Genomic DNA, 25,647 nt, shown 5'->3' with positions numbered 1-25,647 from the left:
CAAATGTATGGAGTGTCTTTGTCAACATATCTTCTTGTTTTCTTAATAGTTGATGTGTTTCACATTTAATTTGCCACTTTAACGAGTTACCCATAATGCTAACACAGCAGAGGGTAGACAGCAGACAGGCATTTCAGTGACATCACTGTCTTTACGAGCGCCGAGCGCCGACCGACAGCGTACCCACTGTAGAGGCAGGAGAGGCGGTCGCCTGCCCAACTAAGATCTCGCCTCCCCTAAAAAAAAAATAACCCGAAAATGTGTCATTGCGTGCTTAATGTCCTCAAAGTCACGCATCCAACAAGCTTTGAACTGAGCAGATTGGACCTTCTGTTCCAGAGATAATGACCAAAACCTATTGAAAACGTCCACTTTCGCCAGTTTTCTGGGTATTGAAAACCTCAAGGGATGCGTCCGTGATGCGACCACTTAAAGTCTGGATCTCCGATGCTAGCGGTTTTGACATACTGATGGAGTATATTATAGTATATTGTGGGTAGTATATCGAGATGAAAGATATGGGACATTAAAAAGGACAAATTAAACAAATGGGACAGATTATTAGAACACAAAAAAAATCGCTACAGCCTCAGTAGTTAACCAGTGAAATGACGGTATTTTACAATGCCTCTCATAGAGATTGCATTGAGAGCTGCAGTTCATCGTTCTAACGGACCCCGAGTGTCAAAAGTGGGCGTGGATTTGTAGGCCTTCCGCTTCCGGCCGTGTGTCTCTATCTGACTGGTTACCGTTTCGAATGTGTAAGTTGCTTATTTGGGTTTTTTGGTAATATTGTTTCCTAATGTTGTTTAAATCAGTGGTTCTTAAACGTTTTCATGTCAAGGACCCTAGCCATGGTTCACATGACGCTGTATGACAGTCATGTTTCAGGGCTATCAAGGACCCCAAATTAATATGTACTGCAGAGACAAGTAGAGTAGGATATATATTTTGGGACACAAGTTGTTATGTTGCTAAATGTTTTTTTTTAAATAAAAAATCACCCCTTTTTCAAGATTATTTTTTCTTTGGTTGTGAGCTTGTAGTAGGTTGGCTATTTTCACAGAGCCGTAGCGTAGCCTAGTCGCTTCTGTAGGGCTTGTTTTCATAGACCTGGCTGCTTATTTCTCTCGCAGAATCTGGCAACACTGACGATGGACCAGATGGGCAGTTCCATAGTCATATCGCGATACAGAGAGCGACGAAGTCACGGACAGAGCCGAGTAGCAGCACTGAGCAACATGGCGGAAGGTATGAGATAGAATTTCTTTATTTATTTTTTTACAAATGGTATACTCCCTCCCTTCGTGTTATGCGTATTGAACTGCAGATATTGACGTCTGTTTTTCCTAAAGCGTTAAATCATGCATGGCTTTACTGGGAAAGAAGCCCCTTAATTGTCACTCTCTTGGCATACTGATCTTGATAGCTAGCGTACCGGAGATGTTGCTGCTAGCGCAATTTTATTGGTAATCGGAAGGCTCGCCCTAAAACACGACCGCCCCCATTTTTTTTTAGCGGACCTGTGGTTCTTGTATTCTTGTATATGTTTTACTGACCGAGGATAAGGTTAGAATTAAGTTTAGGGTTAGGCTTAATTTTACTGAGGTTAAATTTAGGAATAAGGTTAGGTTTTGGCACCGTTTTACTGAGGTTACGTTTAGGAAAGGTTAGTTTTTTTAGGCATAGTTTACTGATGTTACGTTTAGTAATACCAGGTGAATACCGCCGGATTTGCCCCGGGCGACTGTGTTTTGGGGCGAGCGTTTTGGTGTTCATTTTATTTACTATTTGGAGGAGGTAGTCAAGCAAGTCATGGGTGGTGGGTTCGACTGTGGGGATGGGCATTAGTTAAGCTTGGTAATGTGGATGACTACTTTAACTTGTACAAATTGACATTTAATGTTAGTGATGATTTGCCCAGGTAGTGAAATATCAATGTTATGCGTTAACCTGTTAACGTTGACTTACTGCTTTGAAGCTCACTCAATCTAGCTACAGTACTGTCCTGCGGTTATGACTGTCAATACAACCTAATAACCGTGTGCTGCGTTACACTTAATTCTTTCAATCTATTTGGTTGATATTAGAGGTCAGACCGTCAGAGTCTCCACTGGACAGGTGTCAGGAGTCATCTCCACAGCTCTAGAGTGCTATTAATGCTAGGGTCACAAGGCACGCTGTGTGCCTGTTCAGATGAAAATATGCACTAAAGCAATAGGCCAACCAAGAGTGATTTACAATGGGAATAGACCATTATGTGTTAAACATCAGAGATATGTTTGCTGCCAAAAAAATAATAATCTTTGGACGTGTTTATTTCAACTGCCTAGTACATGTCATGAAATGAGTAACGTGACATTTTGGGGTGGAGTTTCCTTAAGTACCAAGACTTGGAATTGTCTTCCCCAAATTAAACAAATACAACTTTGCATTATATGTAGGCATGTTGTAAATACTGTTCTGCAACAGCTATGTGCAAAGTAGTGTTCGGTCGAAGTTTTTTCTGGTACTTTTGCTAATAATTTTGTCCCTAAGCTCTTGGTGCAGCACAGATCCCTTCCTGTGTTGGGGTGGTCAGGTGGTGTTGAGAAACTCCCCCTCTGCGCCTCATGACCAGTAATGATGCCAGTAACAGTTTACGAGGGAAGGCGAAATAATGTGCCTCCTCAGCATTCAGCCCACAGTAAAACTTCTCTGGTTGAAATGGAAGGAAGTGGGCCCCAGTGAAATTCTGTGCAATCCAAGCTTAAACACGTATCACACTTGTAACCCTCCGCTCTCCAGAAAATATAACGGAAATGAAGTTATTTATGCAAATGAAATTAATCAAAAACGACTACCCTCATTGGATTCTGTTTCAGACAATATTTTAAGATGGAGACAAAATGTGCTTTTGAACATTGTTCTAGCATAGGATCATGCAGAGAAATTAAAGTTTCTGGACAACTGAAGTGACCCGACAAAGTGTTGTGCAGAGCGGTCATGTCATGTAATGGAATAGACAAAATGTCTTGGTGGCTAAGCTGGTATTGGCTAATAGTACAATGAAATTGTAGGTGCAAATATAGCTCACAACCACTTCTCATCCATCACTGTTGCTCTACAATTTAGCCGTCTATTTATAGATAAGTTACAGACGCATTAAACAAATAATCTTAGCTAGGAGTGATATCGTAAGTATATACATCATCCCAAAGCAGGTATTGACTTATAAAATTGTATCACTGCATTGGCTATAAATAATATACGTCTACATTGATGTATTAGCCTTGCTGCAAAAACAGACCTAAATAAGTGCAGCAACAGAAATAGTTCTCAGCTAACCTGGTTTCTTCTCACTGTGTCCTCTGTCTCATCCTTTCACTGTGCTCCTGTGCCATAACCTGGGACAGAGGAGGTGGCCAAGCTTCAGAAGCACCTGGCCCTGCTTAGGCAGGAGTATGTGAAGATGCAGCAGAAGCTGGCCGACACAGAAAGACGCTGTGCGGTACTGGCCGCTCAATCCCCCAGCCAGGGTTCCTCCGACCCTGTTGTTGGAGACACCTTCATCAGCCGCCTGCTGAACATCGTGGCCGACCTCTATCAGCAGGAACAGTACAGGTGAGGGAGGTGATCATGACGGTAGCCAAATGGTACCCAATTTTTCAATACAAGTACAAGTACAAACGTGAAACGTGAGGCAGCGTTCATTCATGTGACATTTTCATGTAACTTTTACACAAATTGTGGTGGGTCCAGATTAGAACCACTTGTATTTGACATGAGACAAAAGGCCTACATTATAATCTCAGTGCAACGCGCCACTACTAGTTTTTCACAACAGGCCTACGCATTGTTTACACTTAAGTTGTGACACAGGTAATATGTGCAACTGTACCCTGTCCTACAGCACAGTATCCCTCCCAAACAAAACAGCCTTTATTAGACAAGTGGCAGCTTGTCTACTGTGACTGAGCCATCTGAAGGTTTTTCTTCACTACATAAATCTAACATCTTAAAATTGTTGGCTTATGTGATGACACTCCCCACTTGTAGCTGCATTTGTTGTTCATGGAATTTTCATGTTTAGGATGGCCATATTTACTGGAAACCCGATAATACCAATTCAAGTAGACTTGTTATTGTTCACGTTCTTTTCATTTGTTCACTTTACACAATCACGTCTATGACACCTGAATATCCCTGCAGTGATCAATAAACATTTATCTTAATGTTATATCATATGCATTGTTTCACTTTAGATATTGGCCTATGTAATTCACTGTTCCTTGTGTTTTCAAACGTTTTGCTTGTATTCTGTGGTTAAGTAATTTTAGCCAAAGGTAAATACTTAATATTATTACTGTGTTACATATTACACTATAAAATGTTGTACAACATTTTCCAGCAATTCAAAAATGCCTAATATGGCAAACCTAACATTATTTGGTTGCAGTGATGTTGTGGCCACTCTTTTGCAGTGATCTGAAGGTAAAAGTTGCAGGGGAGGAGTTCAGTGCCCATAAATTTGTGTTGGCTGCTCGCAGTGATGTCTGGAGTCTGGCCAACCTGGCCACCACCTCAGAACTGGACCTAACAGGTGAGCAGTCCTGCTGTTACAGCATTGTGTTAAGTAGCCCAAAACATCTGACAGTAACAACGTCAGATGTCAACAAGGCCAGTATTTAATCCACATGTAATTCATTGTTGGTTAGAATTTTAGCATGATAATAGCTGAGCACTCTCCTTTGAACTTTTATCACCCGATGCAATGGTTGTCCAGATGCCAAGCCAGATGTCGCCGTAGCGATGTTGCACTGGGCATACACTGACGACTTGGAGCTTAGTGGGGACGATGCCTTTCTTATTGACTTGATGAAGCTGGCCAACCGCTTCCAACTACAGCTGCTCAGAGAGAGGTAAGTAGTTGGCTTCTGCCTTCTACTGAGAAGTATAGTTTACGGTCTCTACAGCAGTAATAGTGTTATTATAGTACCATGCCGTATTTTTTAGATTGATTTTACCAGTAATTGTTTGGTGCAAAAATGTAATTGTCTCTCCTTTTTGGGGCAGGTGCGAGAAGGGTGTGATGTCGTCCGTTAATGTTAGGAACTGTATTAGTTTCTATCAAACCGCTGAGGAGCTCGATGCCACCACACTGATGAACTACTGTGGGGAAATCATAGCTAGTCACTGGGTGAGGCAGTTTTCTTTACTGGGCCACATTGGGCAACTTATAGACAGAGAAAGAGTGTGTGTGTACTATGTACGTGTGTGTGCTCATGCGCATGCAAGAAGGGGTGCTTATAGACACTGTTTCATTTCTTCTATGATGATAAGGATGAGTTTCTGGACAGTGAAGTGAAAGTAATGCATCATCATCCTCTGAGTTTGCTAAATTAGACAGTCTATCTCCAGGATGTTCTTTTGTGTACAAGTCATGAGGTGACATTTTGAACTTGCTGTTTTAATTAGTTGTGTGTCTGCCCTCACTTTCACAACTGTTGACGATGTGATTGAGGTGCATTTTCCTTGGTTTGAAGTACCTTACGATATTATAAATCTGGTTTGGCCAGAGCCATAGTATGGTCATATAGTAGGTTATGTTTTTGACTAGGAGACAGACACATCTGACATTGCCTTCTCACACCACCTATGGTGTTTCATTGTACTTTAAGATGTTTAATGACTGAAGCTCATATTATCACATTTCACTATGTAGACTGAAATACTTAACTACTTTCAGTAATCTATTAAATTAGTCTTGTAATTGTCATTCTCAGGAGCAGCCTAAACTGCAATATACGGTGGAAAAAGGTTACAGTTTGCTCAAGAAATGCGAGAAAATACAGCGTTTGATGTTGGACTTTCAGTCAAGGAAATGTATTTGTCCGGGGACCGCCTGTGAAAATAGTTTGTGCCAGGGAACCCCCCCACAAGGGAAGTTTTGTGTTAAAAAAAAGATCATTAATCTTTTTTTCAGAATTCACGATTTTGACACAAATACTGTAACCTCAATTAAGTTTTGCTGGGTACCCGCTGTAACCCCCTTAATTACCCCTGGGGGTCCCTGGACTCCACTTTGAGAACCACTGCACTAGTGCATCTGGTTTCTCACCGTGAAGTCATTTCTTTGGGGGGGGGGGGGTCCCTGGAATCTTTAGGTTTCCAGCGCTGGTTTCAAAATAAAGTGTTTTTTTCCACCGTACTGCAAGTTGAAATTATTTTCCTCCCATCTTTCCTACCAGGATGACCTGAGGAAAGAAGACTTCAGCACCATGAGTGCCCAGCTCCTCTTCAAGATGATCAAGTCTAAAACGGAGTATCCACTCCACAAAGCCATCAAAGTGGAGAGGGAGGATGTAGTTTTTCTTTACCTCATGGAGATGGATTCACAGGTCAGGTCACTCCCTAGCTGTTAAAGACAGGGCAACAGACAATTTTAAAGTCATACTGTGTAACCTTTTCAATTAAACAAAAGGTCATTTTGATAATAATCTTTCCCTGGTATATTTTTTCACAATAACCATTCCACACATGTGTGTTTTTGACAACTTCTCTAAACATTGTTTAGGAAATGGACCAGAAATGTATTTTATTTTTAAAGTTAAAACTTGCCATTTCTGCCAGTGTTGTTGCTTTCCAAAATAACCTCAGCGCTAGGACGGTAGGACCCTGCATTTGTTTTGGCGTGTTTTGAACTGAATCTGTTTACCAGAATTGAGGCCGACACCCATGGAATTCGGAGTCAGCGTGGGGGAGGGTCTCGCAGAACACGCGTTCTCCAATGGACTCCACACTTTGCACAAATATTGCATCGTGGTCTGGCTATAGCCAGAGCTGCTTTCCTCACCGTTAATGTACTTACACGATGTACAGTTAGTTTGTATGAAAATCCATTATTGCGAAACAATTTTGGCCACTAGGTCGCCCTAGCGCCGGAAGTGGTCTGACGCGATATGCGTCACAATTTAGATCGAGATACAGCGAGTGCACATTCTATGATTTGCAGTTCTATACCTTAATTTATACTTCTGTAGTATGGCGGTGTCATTTGCCAAAAAGAACAGATCTACAAGGTAACAACGCGCTGTGACACGTTGTTCTTTTTGCTCATGCATACTTCCACCGGTCCCGTCCCCTTTTTAGTAATCTGATTCTGCTCTTTGCAGTGCCAAGCAGTAAGCACTCACTGGACAGACAGACACACAGGAGTTGTTCCCTAAATAATTCGATCTGTCTATGGAACTGGTTTGGATATTGAAAAACCGACACGGTGCAAACTAAGCTTATTTGCAACGTTTGCAAAAACAATGTTAGAACGTCACTCGACGTTAGTACTGTTTAAACGCGACCCTCGGGGGAAACAGCGAAATCCCCCCCATAACAGTGCAACAACAGCCTAACAGCATTTGAGAAAGCAAGTAGCCTAAGTGCTGGAAAGAGGCAAGATGCGTTTGTATGGTAAATGCAACCGTTGAATTTTTTTGTTTCATCAGTCTGCTCAAAATAATTGATCAGCAGTAGTCCTAAAGTTACAATAGCTATTCACTCGCAAATATTTTTCCAACACGGCCATCCACATCAGCCTACACTGAATGTCACTAGATAGATAGATTAATATCTACTGTGTGTGTGTGTGTGTGTGTGTGTGTGTGTGTGTGTGTGTGTGTGTGTGTGTGTGTGTGTGTGTGTGTGTGTGTGTGTGTGTGTGTGTGTGTGTGTGTGTGTGTGTGTGTGTGTGTGTGAGATAATATTAATGATCATATACATATAATGAATCATCATTTATTTTATTAATAATGATAATAAAATAATCATAATCCTGAAAAACAACATGAAAAATACATTGTGATAAGATTGTGGATCGTGATTCTGTCTGAAAGAAAATCGTGATATATTTTTGCCATATTGCCCACCACTCTGAATGTTTATATCATCATGCCCATGTACTGTATGGGCAATTGCCCAAACAGTATGTAGAAATAGTTCCAGAGCATTATAAATATAGCCAGTTTTGAACGCTAGACATTAACAATGTACTTTTGTCAACTAGCAACTATACATTTTAAGTCATTTCAAAATAGTAATATTAAACAACTGTGTGTGTGTGTGTGTGTGTGTGTGTGTGTGTGTGTGTGTGTGTGTGTGTGTGTGTGTGTGTGTGTGTGTGTGTGTGTGTGTGTGTGTGTGTGTGTGTGTGTGTGTGTGTGTGTGTGTGTGTGTGTGTGTGTGTGTGTGTGTGTGTGTGTGTGTGTGTGTCCAAAGCTAATCTCCAAAACCACTGGTTTAAGTCAAATTCAGCTGTTGATGAGTTTCTTGAATCGCATTCTCTTCTGATTTATTTCAGTTGCCGGACAAGCTGAATGAACTAGACAACAACGGGGACCTGGCATTAGACTTAGCCCTCTCTCGCAAACTGGAGAGCATTGCTACCACACTGGTGAACAACAAAGCAGATGTGGATATGGTAGACCAGAGTGGATGGAGCCTCCTGCATAAAGCCATCCAACGAGGTTTGGAGTTATTCCCTTACAGTGTTCTGCATGGGTCTTAAATGTTTGAGGGTGAAAGTATAGAAAATAACTATGATAATTTCACAGACTGGAGGTTTTGGAATGGCTTCTTAACCACTTAAACCCTATATACTTTGTTGATTGGGGTCCCTCAGGGGTTTGCAATTGATACCCTATTTTTTTCTCCCTCTGCACCATGTCTCTTTGTTGAAAATAGCACATCTACAGCTTGTAGATCTGCTGTTATGCTGCGAATGTTTGCTTATAATGTAGAAATGCACCGTTTAGAATATTCTTGGCTGATTCTGATTTTATTTTTATTTTTAAGTCTGACTTGCCAATATATTTTCTTTCAAAGAACTATAGTTGATAGCCAAAAAAAAATAAAACATTATACAACTAAAAAACAGAACAGCTCACAAGTGTCCACACTGATGGCATGTTGTTTGCTGTTGGAGCAGAACACTGTTTTTAAAGCATCTGAAAAAATATAATATATATGCTACAGCTCATGATTGGAAAACCAGTCAGATTGAAAAAGGTGCATTTGTTTTCACCGACGGAGGCGCGCCGTCTGAAGGTGACTTGAGCCACGAGAGGCACTGCCGAGCGAGCCTAGGCGAGGGAGTCGCCGTGCCGAGCGTTGCGAAGTCACCTTCAGCCGTTTCAGCACCGTCTGAGTTATGTCCCGATAGGCACAGAATCGTAAATCATTGTCCCCCGTAGTCACGGTACGTCCGAGACGTCGTTTCTTTTTTTGACAGGGGGCGCCGCCCTGCCGCGAAGAAAGCGAGCACTCCTTTTTCAATCTTGACTGGTTTTCCAAGCATACTGTAACATATATGCAAAAATATGAAGTGTTCATTTTGCAAATATTTCATACAACCTGATGGGAACCTTAAACGTTTTGAGTGAGAGTCTGATGTGCATATTGTTCTCCCGCCCCGTCCAGGTGACGAGTTTGCCTCTACCTTCCTGATCCGCCACTCTGCCCAGGTGAATGCAGCCACGGTGGGGGCAGTAGAGACCCCCCTCCATCTGGTCTGCTCCTTCAGCCCCAAAAAACACTCCGTGGAGGTCATGAGTGGGATGGCCCAAATTGCAGAGGCCCTGCTCAAGACTGGAGCCAATCCCAACAGTCAGAACAGCAAGGGCAGGTGGGCTCACACACATCGTAAACCATCTCTGTGCCCATTTGAATTGCAAGAGGTGGACTAGTTTTAGGATTAGTTTTTCATTGTTTGTCTGCTAGTTTGTTTGGTTTCGTTTGTACCAGTCTTATTCGAGCCTTCAAACTAAGCCTTGAAGATAAAAACATTTTAAGCAACCAGTTTGAAGCACATCTAACATTGCTGCCAGTATTGTATTGTAATATCACGTTATTCTCTTTCCTCATATGAAGAACCCCTTTGCACGAAGCTGTGGCATCAGGGAACGAGCCCGTGTTCAGCCAACTCCTACAGTGCAAGCAGTGAGTCATGTTTGAGCAAACCTCAATTTCCCAAGGCCTTCACAACTCAAAACACAATCGTTTGATCTGGTATAACCCAATCGTTATCTTGCACTCCTGTTAGGCTTGACCTAGAGCTTAAGGACCACGAGGGGAGCACGGCCCTGTGGCTGGCCCTGCAGTACATCACAGTCTCTGCAGACAACTCCGTAAATCCGTTTGAGGATGAGGCGCCAGTGGAGAATGGCACCTCGTTCGATGAGAACAGCTTCGCAGCTCAGCTCATCCAGAGGGGCAGCAACCCAGATGCGCCTGACACTACCACAGGTACTGTTAAAACACCCTTTTAAACAGGGAACGCATCTGTGTAACCACTTTAACCATTATTTTATACTTTGGCTATTCAAAAATAGCAGATATACAAGCTCATAGCTATGAGCTTGTAGATCTGCTATTTCTTAGAGAAATTGCATAATATTTCAATGTATATGTATTTTTAAAACAAACATTTTTAACTCAAATCTTTGCTTCTGGGGGGTCCCTGGAACAACATTTTGGGTGGTCCTTGACATGAAAAAGGTTTGAGAACCACTGATTATTATAGCAACATAATGGGGGGGAAAAATGTTTTTAGGATTAGAAGACATTTGTAGAATCCCCAGAAGCAAAGATTTGAGAAAAAAAAATTTGCTTTAAAAAACATATATTCAAAGATTTGCACACATTTTCACGATAAAAAAAAAAAAAGCAGATCTACAAGCTCTTAGCGCGGCACTCTGTGCCGCGCTACGAGCTTGTATATCTGCTATTTTTGAATAGCCAAAGAAATAAAAAAATGACACCGATGCATTCCCGGTCTTCATGATTTAAGACACTCATATTGTTGCATCCATTTAATAGCAGCTCACATGTTCACTCCTCTCCTCTTTCATTCTTCTTCCTCCTCTCCCCCGCTAGGAAACTGCCTCCTGCAGAGAGCATCGGTGGCAGGCAATGAGGCGGCCTCCCTCTTCTTAGCTACTCACGGGGCAAAGGTCAACCATGTCAACAAATGGGTGAGTGCTGGAAGTCACATGTTTCCCTGTAAAAAAAACGATTAAACACAAGCCAAGAGTTGAATGTTGCTCTCAGTCCTTTGCATCACAGTGGTACACAAGCTCTTATCTGTAATACGGGTAAAGTTGTGCTGCTATGTAGGCCCCTCTATGAACACACCTTTGCAGCATAAAGCGTCCTGCATCGAAAACAAGTTGCATCAGCCTGATTCTGTACTCTAGAGCAGGCGTTAATGATAATGCATGACAACATCAGTGCATTAATTGTTTATATGAATGCATTCTAAAAACTACATTCATCTTTAAATTTGAAGGACCATACTGGCGTCATTGTCTATTCACAGCTTCTGCCATATATTAACCATTTCCCCCCTCATTGTCTCCGCCAGGCCGAAGGCTAAGACGGATTTGTCAGATTTTTCATATTCCATCCTGATTGGCTAAGATTGCCGTGAAACTTTGCACGCACATTCCCACTGGGCCATGGAAGAAATGCCATCCTACTTTTTCAAATCGGCCTTATGGTGGCGCTATAACTGGCTGATTCACATTTTTACTTATAACTGGACCGATTTGCGTTAAACTTCTTACCCACGCTCCCTAGAGGCCAAGGAAAAACCTCTGCCCTGCATTTTTCAGCCTTTTATAGCACCACCAGGAGGCCAATTTTAGCATATTACTCCTACAGATTTTGTCCAAACATCACGCAAATCTGTACATATTATCTCTATAGTCATGTGATCAAGATGGATCTGTCCGTCTTTTCATATTCCATCCTGATTGGCTAAGATTGGCATCTAAAGTTTGCAGGAGTGGCTCGTCTTGAACAAAATGCCTCAAATCATGAACGCAGCGTCCGATTGCTTTGAAAGGCAGAGGAAGAAATGCCACCCTTTTCACATTGGCTTATTATAGTGCCATCAGGAGGTCGATATTTCCAAATCATTTTTTTATAGTACTCCTACACATTTTGTCCAAATATCATGCAAATCGGTACACATTATCTAGTCTATTGTCATGACTTAATTCCATTGCTGGCCCACAATAACCTACCTGACCTGGCGGAGACCTTCATTTGGGGTGTCAATTGCAATTGCCACCCCTTAGCGTTCGCATTTAAGCTAAAATTCAGTTATTTTATGATACTGTATATCATATTTCCACCACTTCTGAACGTTTTTTGCAGATCACTTTTAGATTGGCGCTAAGTGCATCTCATGTTATAGACACATTCTTATTTCCATCCATACATACATTCTTTTGCCACTTTCAACCTGTGGTCCCTATTTTGGGAATGTCATTATACGTTGGCGAAAATAACAGATTTGCCGTTGCTAGTAGATCTGCTATTTTTGCTGTTTTCTCTTGAATGGTTACTTTTTCTCCGCCCTCTATTTTTTTTCTCCCCCATTTTGAAAAATGAAATTCAGACCCTGTCTCTGCAAGTTGACTTTCATACATATTGTAATGAATGGCTTCTTCAAAAATCTAACGACCCACGGTATGCTTTGGAAAATGGTTGGCTGTAATGTCAAGTATACAGTGAGCCATAGTCAATGAGCTTAACATGCAAGACCACTGATTTGGTCCTTGAACTACATATATCACTGCTATGAAATCACAATGTTTGTTTATGCTTTTTCCCTCACTCTATGATACAGGGCGAGACCCCTCTCCATACAGCATGTCGCAGTGGCCTGGCAAGTCTGACTGCTGAACTCCTCCAGCAGGGGGCCAACCCCAATCTTCAGACCCAGAAGGCCTTGTCTGAAGATACCCATGGCGTGGCGTTGCAGAGCCCCCTCCACATGGCCATCTCTCACAACCATTCAGATGTGGTCTCTGTCATCCTGGAGCAGAAAGGTCAGCACAGAGGTTTTAAATACTACAGCAATATGGCATATGGAATGCCGGATTTAATTGAGAGTCTAATTGGAATCAGAATCTGTTTTATTGGTTAAGTATGTTAACAAGGAATTTGAACTGGTGTACAGAGAAGAATACAAATGATATAGTATAAAATATGAGTAAGGTATGGAGAAAAAAAAGTTCAAAGTCAAAGTTCCCGACTTGCATGGCCCGAGGCACCGGTCTAGTGTATATATAAAAGCATAAAGTAACAAGAACAAATGACATAAGTAATGTCATTGTGACTGGGATACCAGTCTGAAAACAGGGCATTGATTGGCATTTGCAGTAGGCAATGGGACAAAGTTATCAGTGACATTATGAGCTCTGCTCTGAGTTCGCCAAACAGACGAGGAAAATGAGGAAGTAACCTCACCTCAACATAATTTTCTTTATTTTTAAATCTGTGTATATAAAAATATATCCCCTATCGAATCTCTTAATTACACCAACATTGTTCACGTGAAGCAGTTAGTTTGTGCTTATTTGTTGAAATGATAAAAAATGCTATTGTAATTTTGCGCTCTGGGTCTCCGACGAAGCCGCCTGTGTATGCTCTGAGGACCACTGTGACCTCCGCGTTCCGGAGATCCGGAACACGGAACCTACAGAGCATGGGAACATAGCATGGGAAGCGATAGCGGATGATGGGAAAAGAAGGCTTTCCTTCAACCATTCGAACCAATCATCAAACTAATCTAACCAATCATCAAACAGTGACATTCCGACGTGTAGATATAGGACTTGGGATACAGGTATCCCAGTCAAAAAGGAGTGTGTGTGAGCAGTGTAAACAGTATTGAATGTGTACTGTATATGCTGTAATGGGACAAGTCATGTGAAAAGCCTGTGCAATATTAATATATTTCTAACTGGTCAATACATATGAGATATTATTCATATAGAAATTGCACTTGGCAAGTGCATAACAGTCCAATGTGGAAGCACTTATTGTATTTCTTTCCTTCACGGTCCTGTTCCAGCCAATGCACTTCATGCCACGAACAACTTTCAAATCATCCCAGATTTCAGCCTCAAAGACTCCATGGACCAGACAGTACTGGGATTGGCCCTCTGGACAGGTACAGTAAACAACAGTTAGACCTGTGGTCATTCACATGATTGTGGTCTTACTTACTGAACTTACTTATGAATAAAATTAGGAGAGGAATTTAGTGAATTATATCCTTTCTACTGTTGAAAGTTATAATAACTAAGTATTAGCTTAATATTGTATATACTTTATTGACTGGACTCCCCCAGGGGTCTGTACTAGACCCGCTACCCTCTTCACTAAATATCTTCACTGAAGATAACTGATCTAAAAGCAGCTCGCAAAGCATTGCAACGGGGTGTGTTATGAGCTTGTAGATCTGACATCTTTGTTAGGGTTCATGTGGTTAATAGAGTGCCAAGACCTCTCTTCTTGAATGACACTTGTTTTGAAAGTGTTTGATTACGATTATGTGTTATTGAATAAATAAAATATCTGTCCATGTCAGGTATGCACACCATAGCCGCTCAGCTGTTGGGCTCAGGGGCTTCCATCAATGACACCATGTCAAATGGCCAAACCCTGTTACACATGGCCATCCAAAGACAGGACAGCAAGAGTGCCCTGTTTCTATTGGAGCATCAGGCTGACATCAACGTTCGGTAAGATCAGTCACTGTCATGTTATGCTTCAGTGGATAGAAAAGTGGCTAGTGTTTATGGCAATGTTTGTCAATGTTGGTCTGTTAGTCCGTCCACCACTAATGGCCTTTCCCCTAGCACCACACTTACGCCGAACTTTCCACTTGCAGACACATTTATCTGAACAAGAACATCTAATGGGCAGATTACCGTGAATGCATTCATGGTCTCTGGAAAAACATGAACACCCCATGACCCACACTTTAGTGCCACCCTCAGGCAAAAATATATCAACTTTCCATGCTTACTGATTTTGGTGACCACATGCCTTTTAGACACCCGTTGGCCAATTTCATGATGGGTGTAAGGAGTAGCGTGGACTCTAGCGGATGCTAACTGAGCTTTTACACCCCGTCTTGCTTGCTAATTGTTGCAAATTAGAACTTTATTTCTTTTCTAAAATGATGAGGAAAATGTGTCATAGTATGGAGGGTTTCTCAGCTGCAGGTTCATTTGTGGCATAGCTGTCTTATTAGCAAGTTTGGAATACTCATAAAATCTGTATTGAAGAAAAGCGTTCTATTCATTCTGAACCAGAAGTGTGTGTACTTAAAGGGAATATTTTCTGAATTTAAACCTAAATTCCATTTAATTGTTCTGATGTGGACTGCATTTATATAATGGACTGCAATAGCGCTTTTCTCCAAGTCGCACCTTCACACACCGATGGCAGAGGAAACCATGCAAGGCACCAACTTACTCATCAGGAGCAGTTAGTGGTTCAATGTCTTCCACTTCGACATGTAGCCAGGAAGAGTCGGGAATCGAACCTGGAACCTTCAGATTCCAAGACGGACGCTCTACCTCCTGAGCCACTGGGAGCCACTCCTGAGCTGACGTGAAGAGATTGTCATATAAATAGTGTGGCAAAAAGTACCCTATGTCTTCTGTGTATTATGCCTGCGTAAATTGCGGAAAGGTGCAAACGATGATGATTATCATCGGAATTTAGGTTACAAATGTGCAAAGTTTAATGCATTTTTTTCCTCTTTCAAGGACTCAAGAGGGCCAGACAGCCCTGCAGCTAGCCATCAGTAACCAGCTTCCCCTAGTAGTGGATGCCATCTGCACGCGAGGAGCAGACATGTCTGTGGTGGATGAGAAAGGTGACCCTCCCCTCTGGCTGGCCCTGGAGAATGGCTTGGAAGACATTGCCTCTACACTGGTGAGACACACCCAAACCAAACATGGAACCATGAGTTGAAAGTACATGTCATTTATTCTTATTAGGTATTACATGCATTGTTCGTAGTGGTGTGTTTTGCCATACACATGCCAAATGACAGCCACAGGCAATGAGCTATCTACCTTCTAACAAATTACCTGCCAGTTGCCATCAGTTAGAATCTGTACAGGTCCTGTTAATTGTGCTACAGAACACAATAAGGATCATTGAATATTTTTGATACAGTGCCAAATTACTGTACATTTACACTGATAACAGACTTAGTTGGTGCCAGCTGCCTTCTTGGTTGCTTCCTGTCTGATACTGTGTTTTCAACTTTACACTATTCTACAAGTATGACATTGATTGATGCGTTTTCCTTCATTTTCCCTGCTAGGTGCGCCATGGCTGTGATGCCACTTGTTGGGGCCCTGGTCCTTCAGGCTGCCTGCAGAGCCTTCTGCACAGGGCCATAGATGAAAACAATGAGACCACAGCCTGCTTCCTCATCCGCAGGTCTGGGACCACAGCGCTTGCACACATATGGCTGCAGATGGGCAGTTTACATTATTGACCTAAATATATAAATTGATTTAAAATGACCGATAATCTTCCTTCTGTGGGTGCACATAATTTGTCAAACTGTCTTATATTATATCCAGGGGTGAGCTGAAGGGGGTGCTAGGGGGGGTCATTCATAGTCGGACGTAAGGATACGTAACGAGCGCCGGCGCTCCTTACGTTGTCGTTTTTGTCTCCCCCTCCGTCACCTACGCCTCTAGGATTTCCTTCCGTGCGATCAACATTCACCGTCAGGCCGACGTACGTTCGTTTGTACGTTGCCTGTAGTACCAGTGGCGACCGTTGGCAGTATAAGGGAAAAAAAGTTTTCCTTGGGCACTCTTTCTCCAAAAAAAGACCCACGTTGGTGGTGGAAGTACTTGAGTAAATGTACTTAATTACTGTGACAAAATGAACCCAGCCAGCCATTCCCTAAACACACACACACAAATAATATAGCACAGTGCAGTAGGGGTCGAAACTCAGGTTTTGTAGACAACCATTGTTTTTGTCTAGTTTGTGGACTAGTTTGTGTCTTTTATTGCGTTGTTTTGGCTAGATTCTACAATGCTAGCTCCATTTTAGCGCTGTTGCCAGGTTTTGTGAGAGAAATAAGCAACCAGGTCTATGAAAACAAGCCCAAAAGAATCGACTAGGCCACATCACATGAAAATAGCAGATCTACAATATCTATTTGAGAATCACTGGTTTAAATAATAATTGGCCCAAATAAGCAACTACACTTTAGAAACAAGCCCAAATAAAACCGCAACCACCAATGTTTGTTTACAAGCAACTTTACAGAAAAATACGCCCAAAGTCGCTTATAATAAGCGGACATGGCAACACTTTTCGCAACATTTAAAAGCTCGCAACTGCCATCTAGTGGATTAATAGGTGTACGACACCTCAACGTTATAATTCCTACGGATTTAACGTCAGCGACCTTGCATGTGTCCGTAAAGAACGGACGGAATCCCTCACCCCATGAAGCACGTTTCAGACCCATCTAGGGACTTTGAACGGGCCTTTAGTTCTGACACTATGGGGCTGGGGGCTCGCGTGTGCTCCACATGCACGAGCAGCTCCACATGCACGCGCGAGCACACACCGTCAGCCGCCCGCGAGCCGTCAATCATTAACACAACAACGCACCGTCAGGGGCGAGCCGTCTTTAACACCTTAAGGCTTAAACAATGGCCTCAACCTGGCTGCTTTGCATAACATTAGGCTACTCTAGAAAAGCCATGGAGTGTGAAAGGGTTAATCGCTTATCAGAGGACACAAGAGCTAGTTATCCCTGTCTAGCTCTGGTCCATAGCGTTAGAAGGAGTTCTCCTTAACGTTATGGTACTTTCCATTCTTTCCCCTCGCACCGCGGTAGCGCAGCCTCTCGTCTGTAGTAAAACAAAAAAATACACTTTTGGTACTCACCAAAACAAAGACGGTTTAATGGAGTTGAAAGCCTATTCTACTAAGTGGGAACACTCTGAGCCCCCACCTCACGTCTAAAATACACTTTTTGGCCAGAAAAGAAAATATTTCACCGGAAGGAAGAATCTGGTCAATAGGAAAATTCCATTGACCATATCTGTAGAGGGCACTGTGGAGTAACCAAAAACAGGTTTTAATTCCGGTGAAATATTTTCTTTTCTGGCCAAAAAGTGTATTTTAGACGTGAGGTGGGGGCTCACAGTGTTCCCATTTAGTAAAGTAGGCTTTCAACTCCATAAAACCGTCTTTGTTTTGGTGAGTAGCAAAAGGGTATTTTTTATATTTTTTACTTGTTTTAAAAACCACTGTTTTGAAAGCAATGTAAGTCTTAAAAAAAAAGTAATTCAAGTAAAGACAAGTTGACTGATTATTTTAAGTACTTATGTGTGGATGAATCTATGTAAAGGGATTTTATATAAAACTAAAAGGAAAATAAAATAATTAATTAATTGAAACAAAAATAAAAACAACAAATTTACAATGCAACAAAATAATAAGAAATATAAATACATTAATAATCACATGTTGAATACAGTATTTCAACTAGCACTGAGCTGAGTGGCTATGTGCACATGCCCGCACACGTGCACGTGCGGGCGCGCACGTGCACGTGACGTCATAAAATATAGCCCCCATAGTTCAAAAATCCACAGCTCACCACTGATTATATCCTACCAATGGCATACATTTTCTCCCTGCAAGCATTGACAATAGCAGGTGATTTTAACCAATTCAAATAATGGCAATTTAGCCAGTTATTTAAAAAAGTTAAGAATAATGCACTATTTTTTGGGGGGGGATTTTATGCCTTTATTTATAGGACAAGTAGACTGACAGGAAATGGGGAGAGTAATGGGGAGTGACACGCAGCAAAGGTCGTCGGGATCGGGACTCGTACCCGCGACCCGCTGTCAGGCTGGCATTGCAGCCTAAGGTGCCTGGACCGCCACACCGCGGCCCAGGCCTAGGATGGTGTTTAATTTCATTTCAGTACACGTTTTTTGACTGACTCTGGTTGACTTTGACAGTGGTGAGGATGTGCTTGCTGTCAGTATGTCCAGTTTAACCTTCCGTCTATCCTTCATCTGTCCATGTGTGCAGTGGCTGTGATGTGAATAGCCCCAGGCGGCCAGGTCCTAATGGGGAGGGGGATGAAGAAGCTCGGGATGGACAGTCTCCCCTCCACCTGGCGGGTAGCTGGGGGTTGGACGATGTGGTGCAGTGCCTTCTGGAGTTTGGGGCTAATGTCAACGCACAGGTCCGTCTCAGTTGGATCACAGACTAGTGTTTTCCTGATATCGCAATGTACTTTTTTCCCCTTGTAGATAGCCTGTCACCAAAGCATGTCGTTTATGAGCTGTAGCACATCACACATCATTGACGAGTTAAGTCAGGGGTGGACAACCTTTTCAGGGACGAGATCGACCCAACTCCTTTCCAAGGCTGGAGACTATAAAAAAACACCACCACTTTTACGTCTTATAATAATGATAATATGATATAAGAAAATTACAATAATGGAAACGTATGTTTCAACACACATAAGAATAACTCAGTAAGTTAATGGAAAAAAAACAAAAAAAAGACATAAAATAATAAGTCAATTGTTTAATATGAATTATAAAAGCAAGATACATTCTGAAAGATTTGTTATGCACATCATACAATAATGCAAAAACAACTTATGGAACTTTTGATTAAGGAACGCTTGATCCAGTTTCATTAATGGTACATATACTTTCAGTTCCTTCTTTCTTTTTCTCAGTGTCGGCTGGAAAAGCCTTGTCAAATTATGTGTGGTTTGTTAGAAAGTTTCTTCCCAAGTTCTGTTTCTTTGCCATCTCCGCACAATTTTTGCAGATGAGAATACATTTTCCATTTGACATGATAAAAAGTAAAAATGATTTCTGTGTGGACACTGTATAGCCCCTTTCCCACATGGAATCCATAACATTGTTGGTTGACAGATGTAGTGTGGTCTGGGATGGTGGGAGAGCCCTTATATGTATGACCTTGTTGATATCACTACAGTATATTATCATTGTTATTATGTGAAAACGAGATACGGCGTTATACTCTAGAACATCTTTATATCTAAAAAAATATCTGAGTGCCCAGATAAAAATGCCAGACGTGAACACGTGGTACAGAATAGATGTTCAGGAAAAACACCTTGGTGGACACAGCCCCTAAGTCTGTATGGTGGACCTTCATATTGGGGCTGTGACATTATTAGTTTACAAAACAGTGGGAGTACCTTTGTTATCGGTTGTTCGCACTGGTGTTTTAGCAACTACCTTGCATTTTGAAATCCGCAGACATATTGGTAGGCAAATATCTCCAATCCCAGTCCCAGTCTAGTAATGCAAGACTGGGCAATATATCGATGTCATATCGATATTGTGATATGAGACTTGATTGTCTTGGCTTTTGGATATTGTGATATGGCACAAGTGTTGTCTTTTCCAGGTTTGAAAGGCTGCTTTACAGTAAAGTGATATAATTGTATTAACTTGACTGTAAATAATTATTTACCCACTTAATTATTTACTCATTACTGGTCATTATTTATCAAAGATCGAATTATGTAAATATTTAGTGAAAGCATCCCCATTCCCCACAGGATGGTTGGCCACTTCAAAATGAGGTTTGTTCTTTCTCTAATCTTGTACTGGTTCCCCAGGATGCCGAGGGCCGAGCTCCTATCCACATTGCCATTAGCAACCAGCACAGTGTCATTATCCAGCTGCTTATTTCCCATCCGGAGATACGTCTGAACATGCGTGACCGTCAGGGCATGACCCCGTTTGCCTGCGCCATGACCCACAAGAACAACAAGGCTGCTGAGGCAATCCTTAAGAGAGAGCCTGGGGCTGCTGAGCAGGTACTGTAGCAGCACACACAGACACACACCACACACACACACCTTCGGTATGAATCCTAACTGATCTCAGATCCTATTCATCTCTGTTCAGGTGGACAACAAGGGGCGTAATTTCCTCCATGTTGCCGTGCAGAACTCGGACATTGAGAGTGTCCTATTCCTCATCAGCGTCCAGGCCAACGTCAACTCCAGGGTGCAGGATTCTGCCAAACTCACTCCACTTCACCTGGCTGTCCAGGCGGGCTCAGAGATCATTGTCCGCAATCTGGTAAACAGAGCAGGTTTATTCATGCTGACTGTATTTGCTACAGTACATGTACTGGGACTCAGGTACTTTTGGTTACATTTTTGTTTATGCATGTTATATATGTTGTACACTTCCAGCTGCTTGCAGGGGCCAAAGTGAACGAAGTGACCAAACACAGGCAAACAGCCCTACACTTGGCTGCCCAGCAGGACTTGGCTACTATTTGCTCTGTACTGTTGGAGAATGGGGTTGACTTTGCCGCTGAAGATGAGAATGGCAATAACGGTAACAATCATCACTTCCGCTGTTGGTTCAAGCTTTTGCTTTTTTACTGTGATGTGATGAGGACCAGTCCAAAGTGTCTGGTTTTCAGTCTAAACAATATTTTAGCCTTTAGTGCATATTTTGACATATTTGGCATTTGAGCACATAAAGCCAATTATATCCTTGATCCTCTTATGAAACGGAAATACTGAGATATGTGCTTTTAGCTGTTAAAATATGTTACATTTCTTTCCTATTGCAGTACATAGTCTCCAGACGGTACCCAAAAGCAAAAAGAGATCCTGTACATAAAATCCTCTCAAAAAGTTTGGAAAGTTAACTTTGGTCGATTATTTGTCCCCTTCAATAATACCAATTGGTATTTTTTTTCGTCATCATTGATTAGTCACCTTTTTAAAAAGAGGTACAAGTTGTAAGGATCGGACATTCGTGGAATGAGCAACACTAAACGTGTGGGTAGCGCCCCCCAAAAAACTGCCAAACCCCCCTGCAATATTCTTCTGTTGGTATTCACTCTTGTTTTGAGTTGCTTGGTGGATTGGAGGATTGCACTCTCCCGCAGTAATAAGGAAAAAACAACACATATTGGCCATTTTTACACTTTATTAATTTAACACTGTCAGGGACCTCAGTAGCGGGTGGAAGATCCATATTCAGCCACAACAGCTTGGCACCTCATGCTGGTCACCAATCTAGCCACATTTTGCTGTGGGATGGCATCCCATTCCTCAACCAGGATTCTTTGCAACTGCAAGTCAGCCAACGTGGTTCTATTGGTCACACTAGCACATACAGCATGCCCAAGCTGATCCCACAAGTGTTCAATTGGGTTGAGGTCTGGACTCACGGCAGGTCACAGGCCTTATCCTGAACGGACAAACGTGGCATCTTTCCATGGGGGCAGTGTTGCTGCTTGGAGCATACACAAACTCAACAAAGTTGCAGGACCCATGCTCAGGGGCTGGCACACACCTGCCAGCACTTGAAGCTCAAAACGAGAGTGAATGCCAACAGAAGAATATTGCAGGGGATTTTGGCAAATTATTTTGGGGGCGCTACCCACACGTTTAGCTGTACTTCGTTTTAAAGGTGACTAATCAACGATAACAATGATATAAAATGCAATACCAATTGGTATTATTGAAGGAGAGAAATGATCGACCAAAGTTAACTTTCTGAACTTTTTGTGAGGAGTTTTATTTGTAACTATAAATATTAAGACTAACATTAAAACTAATGATCATTTGGTTCATTCCTACAATCCCTTTTTAATGTCCTGTGATAATCAGTGTGTACTGATGGTCACTACTTTTCCTCTTCTTCGTCTCAGCTCTGCACCTGGCTGTGATGCAGGCTCGCCTTAACAATGTCCGAGCCCTTCTCACAGAATCCAACGTTGACGCTGAGGCCTTCAATCTTCGGTACTGTTGCTCTTCACTGTCATGTCACTCATAATATGCAAACCTCTGTAGCCATTGTTCCATGTCAAATTATAATGTTATTGTCTTCATAGGGGACAGTCACCGATGCACGTCCTGGGGCATTATGGGAAAGAGAATGCAGCGGCCATCTTTGAGTTGTTCTTGGAGTGCATGGCTGAATATCCCCTGGACAAACCAGATAATGAAGGGAACACAGGTAGACTTCACATTTTGGGATCAGCCTCTGCCTGCCCACTATGTCAGATTGGTTCAATTCTGTTATTCAAAGTGGACGAGTAGACCTCAGTGAAAGATGCAAGATGCTGTCGTGTTAGAATAGACGTGCTCTTATCACCTTCTCCAGTTCTGCTGCTGGCCTATGTGAAGGGAAACGCTAACCTGTGTCGTGCCATTGTGAGGTCTGGGGCTCGCCTGGGTGTCAACAACAATCAGGGCATCAACATTTTCAACTACCAAGTGGCAACCAAACAGTTGCTCTTCCGCCTTCTCGGTCAGCCATTTTGTTTTTATTACATTCATCCTAATCATACCTGTATGGTTAAATAAGGCTATAATTCATTCTGTGCTATTTGTTTGCTTAGATATGCTGTCCAAAGAACCCCCATGGTGTGATGGGTCCAACTGCTATGAATGTGCTGCTAAGTTTGGAGTCACAACACGGAAACATCATTGGTTAGTAACTTGATATATGCAGTAGAAACATAATTTTTTTATTCAGAAATGCACTCTTCATTTGATATTACTTAACACTTAAGTCCTATTTTATACTTTTGTTGTACAATGGTGTCACGCTGCGAAAACAGGCGATCTACATAACAAGCTCACAACACGGTGCATTGCAACGCTTTGTGAACTTTGTTTGTGGGGGCCTATAATGATATGCCCAAAATAGGGACGCCATGTTGAAAGTATTTAAAATTATGTAATATATATTTCTTTCTCTAGCCGCCACTGTGGGCGCTTGCTGTGCCACAAGTGCTCTATAAAGGAGATTCCCATCATCAAGTTTGACCTGAACAAACCAGTGAGGGTGTGTGACATCTGCTTTGATGTGCTAACTTTGGGAGGGGTATCCTAAGGCAGCAACCTGACCGTCGTCCACCCCCACACGTTAGCCATGCCACGCCCCAACTGGGTACTGCTGGCTGGGCATGACAGGAGAAAGGGACATCAGTAGCAGGAAATACTGACAGGGGATCCCTGGACAGTTATGGACCACAACTTCTATACTATTCCAGTCTTATGAAAAAAATATAAAATGTTCTAGAGGGACGCTTTGATGTAGAAAAAAAATATATAATTTTTTCATCCAAGTATTGTGAAGAGAAGCTTTCCAGCTGGGTGACGGCTGGACTGTGTTGGAGGGGAGATGTTATTCAGATTGTCTTAACAGGCTCAGTGATCTTGTCATGGTTAAATCGAGATATCACTCAAAACTAAGTGCTGTTAACAGTCATCTTCAGCCATGTACTGGATCATTCACATTCAACATGCAGAGAGGTTCACCCAGTTCTCTATGTAGTAGTCAAAACCAAATGGATATTTCACCATTGGGAGCCTTGGAGATTCATGACCTACACACTAACACTATGCCACTGTTAATTGATATATGTATATACATGAAGGAGCATTGTAAACCTCCAACTGTCCCAGTCCACTCCAAAGATCTGGACTGGGACACCTGTGACATTCTAACTATAACCATTCTTTCTTCTGCCTCCAGTTGTCAGTGTAGACTGGATCAAATAAGAGACAACTAAGGTTTTAAGGGACAACATGGGTTCTGATTGCTCTTGCAGATTCTTTTTTTTTTAGTTCATTTGAATTAAGAGAATTAGAATTTGACTATGAATTTGACTATGTGCAAATGAATTGGAAATAATGGTGAAAATGTGTTTCTCAATAAGAAAAATGGTTGAAACAACCAAGGACACGCATCAATCTTTTTTAAGTAAATGATCAAATTTGACCTCTGAAAGCCTTCTTACCATAACAGAGGAATATGAACTTTGTGCAGAACACAAATTAATTATGAAGCTGCATAAAATGATTATGCATGTTATATGATTTGTAAGCTGAATATCTTTCCGTTGTCATAATCACATTATTTCCCCAAAATCAGTCACCAAAGGATTACATTCCATTTCTGGCCTATCATGAGGTCTTAGTTGGGATTGGCAAACCTGATCCTACTGATATTGCCTCTAGTCAAGTTTTCTTGACTTGTCACATTTTAATGCTTCTTGATTTCTAAACCTAACAGGTGCACTTTATCAAGATTACATGACATTTCTGATAATTTAGGAGAATGTGAGGAGGGTGGATGGCCAGGTAGAGGGGCCACTTTAGGTATTGTTAAATTGTACAGATAAATGTGTGATATTTTTGACCACTACAACTGTTTTGTACTTAATGCAGTTTGTGCTTGTCATTGTGACAAACTTAAATCTTGCCTCTGTTAATCTTTTATGCACATTGTTTAATCTTTTATGCACATTGTATTGTATCTGTATGCTCAGATATCTAGACTGTCTCTTCCTGGTGTATCCTTTTAGAGAAAGGGAAGACAACTTTACATAAAGGTCATCAAAATAAGAGTGTTTTCCCTCAATGTACTGCTACTGCTCTGTGCACCCTCAGTGAATAGACACTGTTTGAGAACGTGTTTATTAGATTTTTATTTTTTTTAATTTCAAAAACACTTCCCTGAGCATGTTGACGGTCTTGTGATTTTAGTCCCTGGTGTATTTAGCCACCACACTAAACTACAACAGGACAAGAGTCATATTCCTGCAGGTTGGGGTTTCTTGCTGTCAAAGGGTCCTCAATACAGACACATTGATTATGGCTGGAGCCAGCAATGTTCGGAATTCGCCAATCAGGATGGAATATGAAAAATCAAACGGATCCGTCTTGATCACTGACTATGGAGATAATGTGTACCGATTTGCGTGATGTTTGGC

General features: G+C 41.8%; 1 protein-coding gene across 2 annotated transcripts; it reads left to right on the top strand.

Moving 5' to 3' along the window:
- The first annotated feature begins 1,192 nt into the window (after positions 1-1,192).
- Positions 1,193-25,285, top strand: ankfy1 (ankyrin repeat and FYVE domain containing 1). 2 transcript variants are annotated; one of them, XM_080434937.1, is made up of 25 exons: positions 1,193-1,251; positions 3,396-3,603; positions 4,464-4,582; positions 4,766-4,901; positions 5,056-5,179; positions 6,231-6,380; positions 8,333-8,498; positions 9,451-9,655; positions 9,901-9,969; positions 10,073-10,275; positions 10,906-11,003; positions 12,665-12,866; positions 13,895-13,993; positions 14,414-14,567; positions 15,603-15,771; positions 16,169-16,287; positions 18,928-19,084; positions 20,510-20,710; positions 20,802-20,978; positions 21,095-21,242; positions 22,573-22,663; positions 22,756-22,880; positions 23,028-23,174; positions 23,266-23,356; positions 23,630-25,285. In XM_080434937.1, the coding sequence occupies exons 1-25, from the start codon at positions 1,242-1,244 to the stop codon at positions 23,760-23,762; spliced, it is 3,501 nt and encodes a 1,166-aa protein (XP_080291063.1). In that variant the 5' UTR covers positions 1,193-1,241; the 3' UTR covers positions 23,763-25,285. The 2 variants fall into 2 exon arrangements, with proteins under 2 accessions (XP_080291063.1, XP_080291062.1); XM_080434936.1 differs by having other exon boundaries at positions 23,004-23,174.
- Positions 25,286-25,647: the final 362 nt, after the last annotated feature.

This window comes from Gymnoscopelus braueri (genome assembly GCF_963280865.1).
Source record: "Gymnoscopelus braueri genome assembly, chromosome: 8".
NCBI lineage: Eukaryota > Metazoa > Chordata > Actinopteri > Myctophiformes > Myctophidae > Gymnoscopelus > Gymnoscopelus braueri.
The sequence above is the reverse complement of the archived record's forward strand: the minus strand, read 5'-3'. Positions and strand labels throughout refer to the sequence as shown.

Excerpts from the sequence above, each read along its gene's own strand:
- ankfy1 (XM_080434936.1), top strand. Across the intron at positions 5,180-6,230 it reads AAATCATAGCTAGTCACTGG|GATGACCTGAGGAAAGAAGA; the intron begins GTGAGGCAGTTT and ends CTTTCCTACCAG. Across the intron at positions 22,664-22,755 it reads GCTGAGGCCTTCAATCTTCG|GGGACAGTCACCGATGCACG; the intron begins GTACTGTTGCTC and ends TTGTCTTCATAG.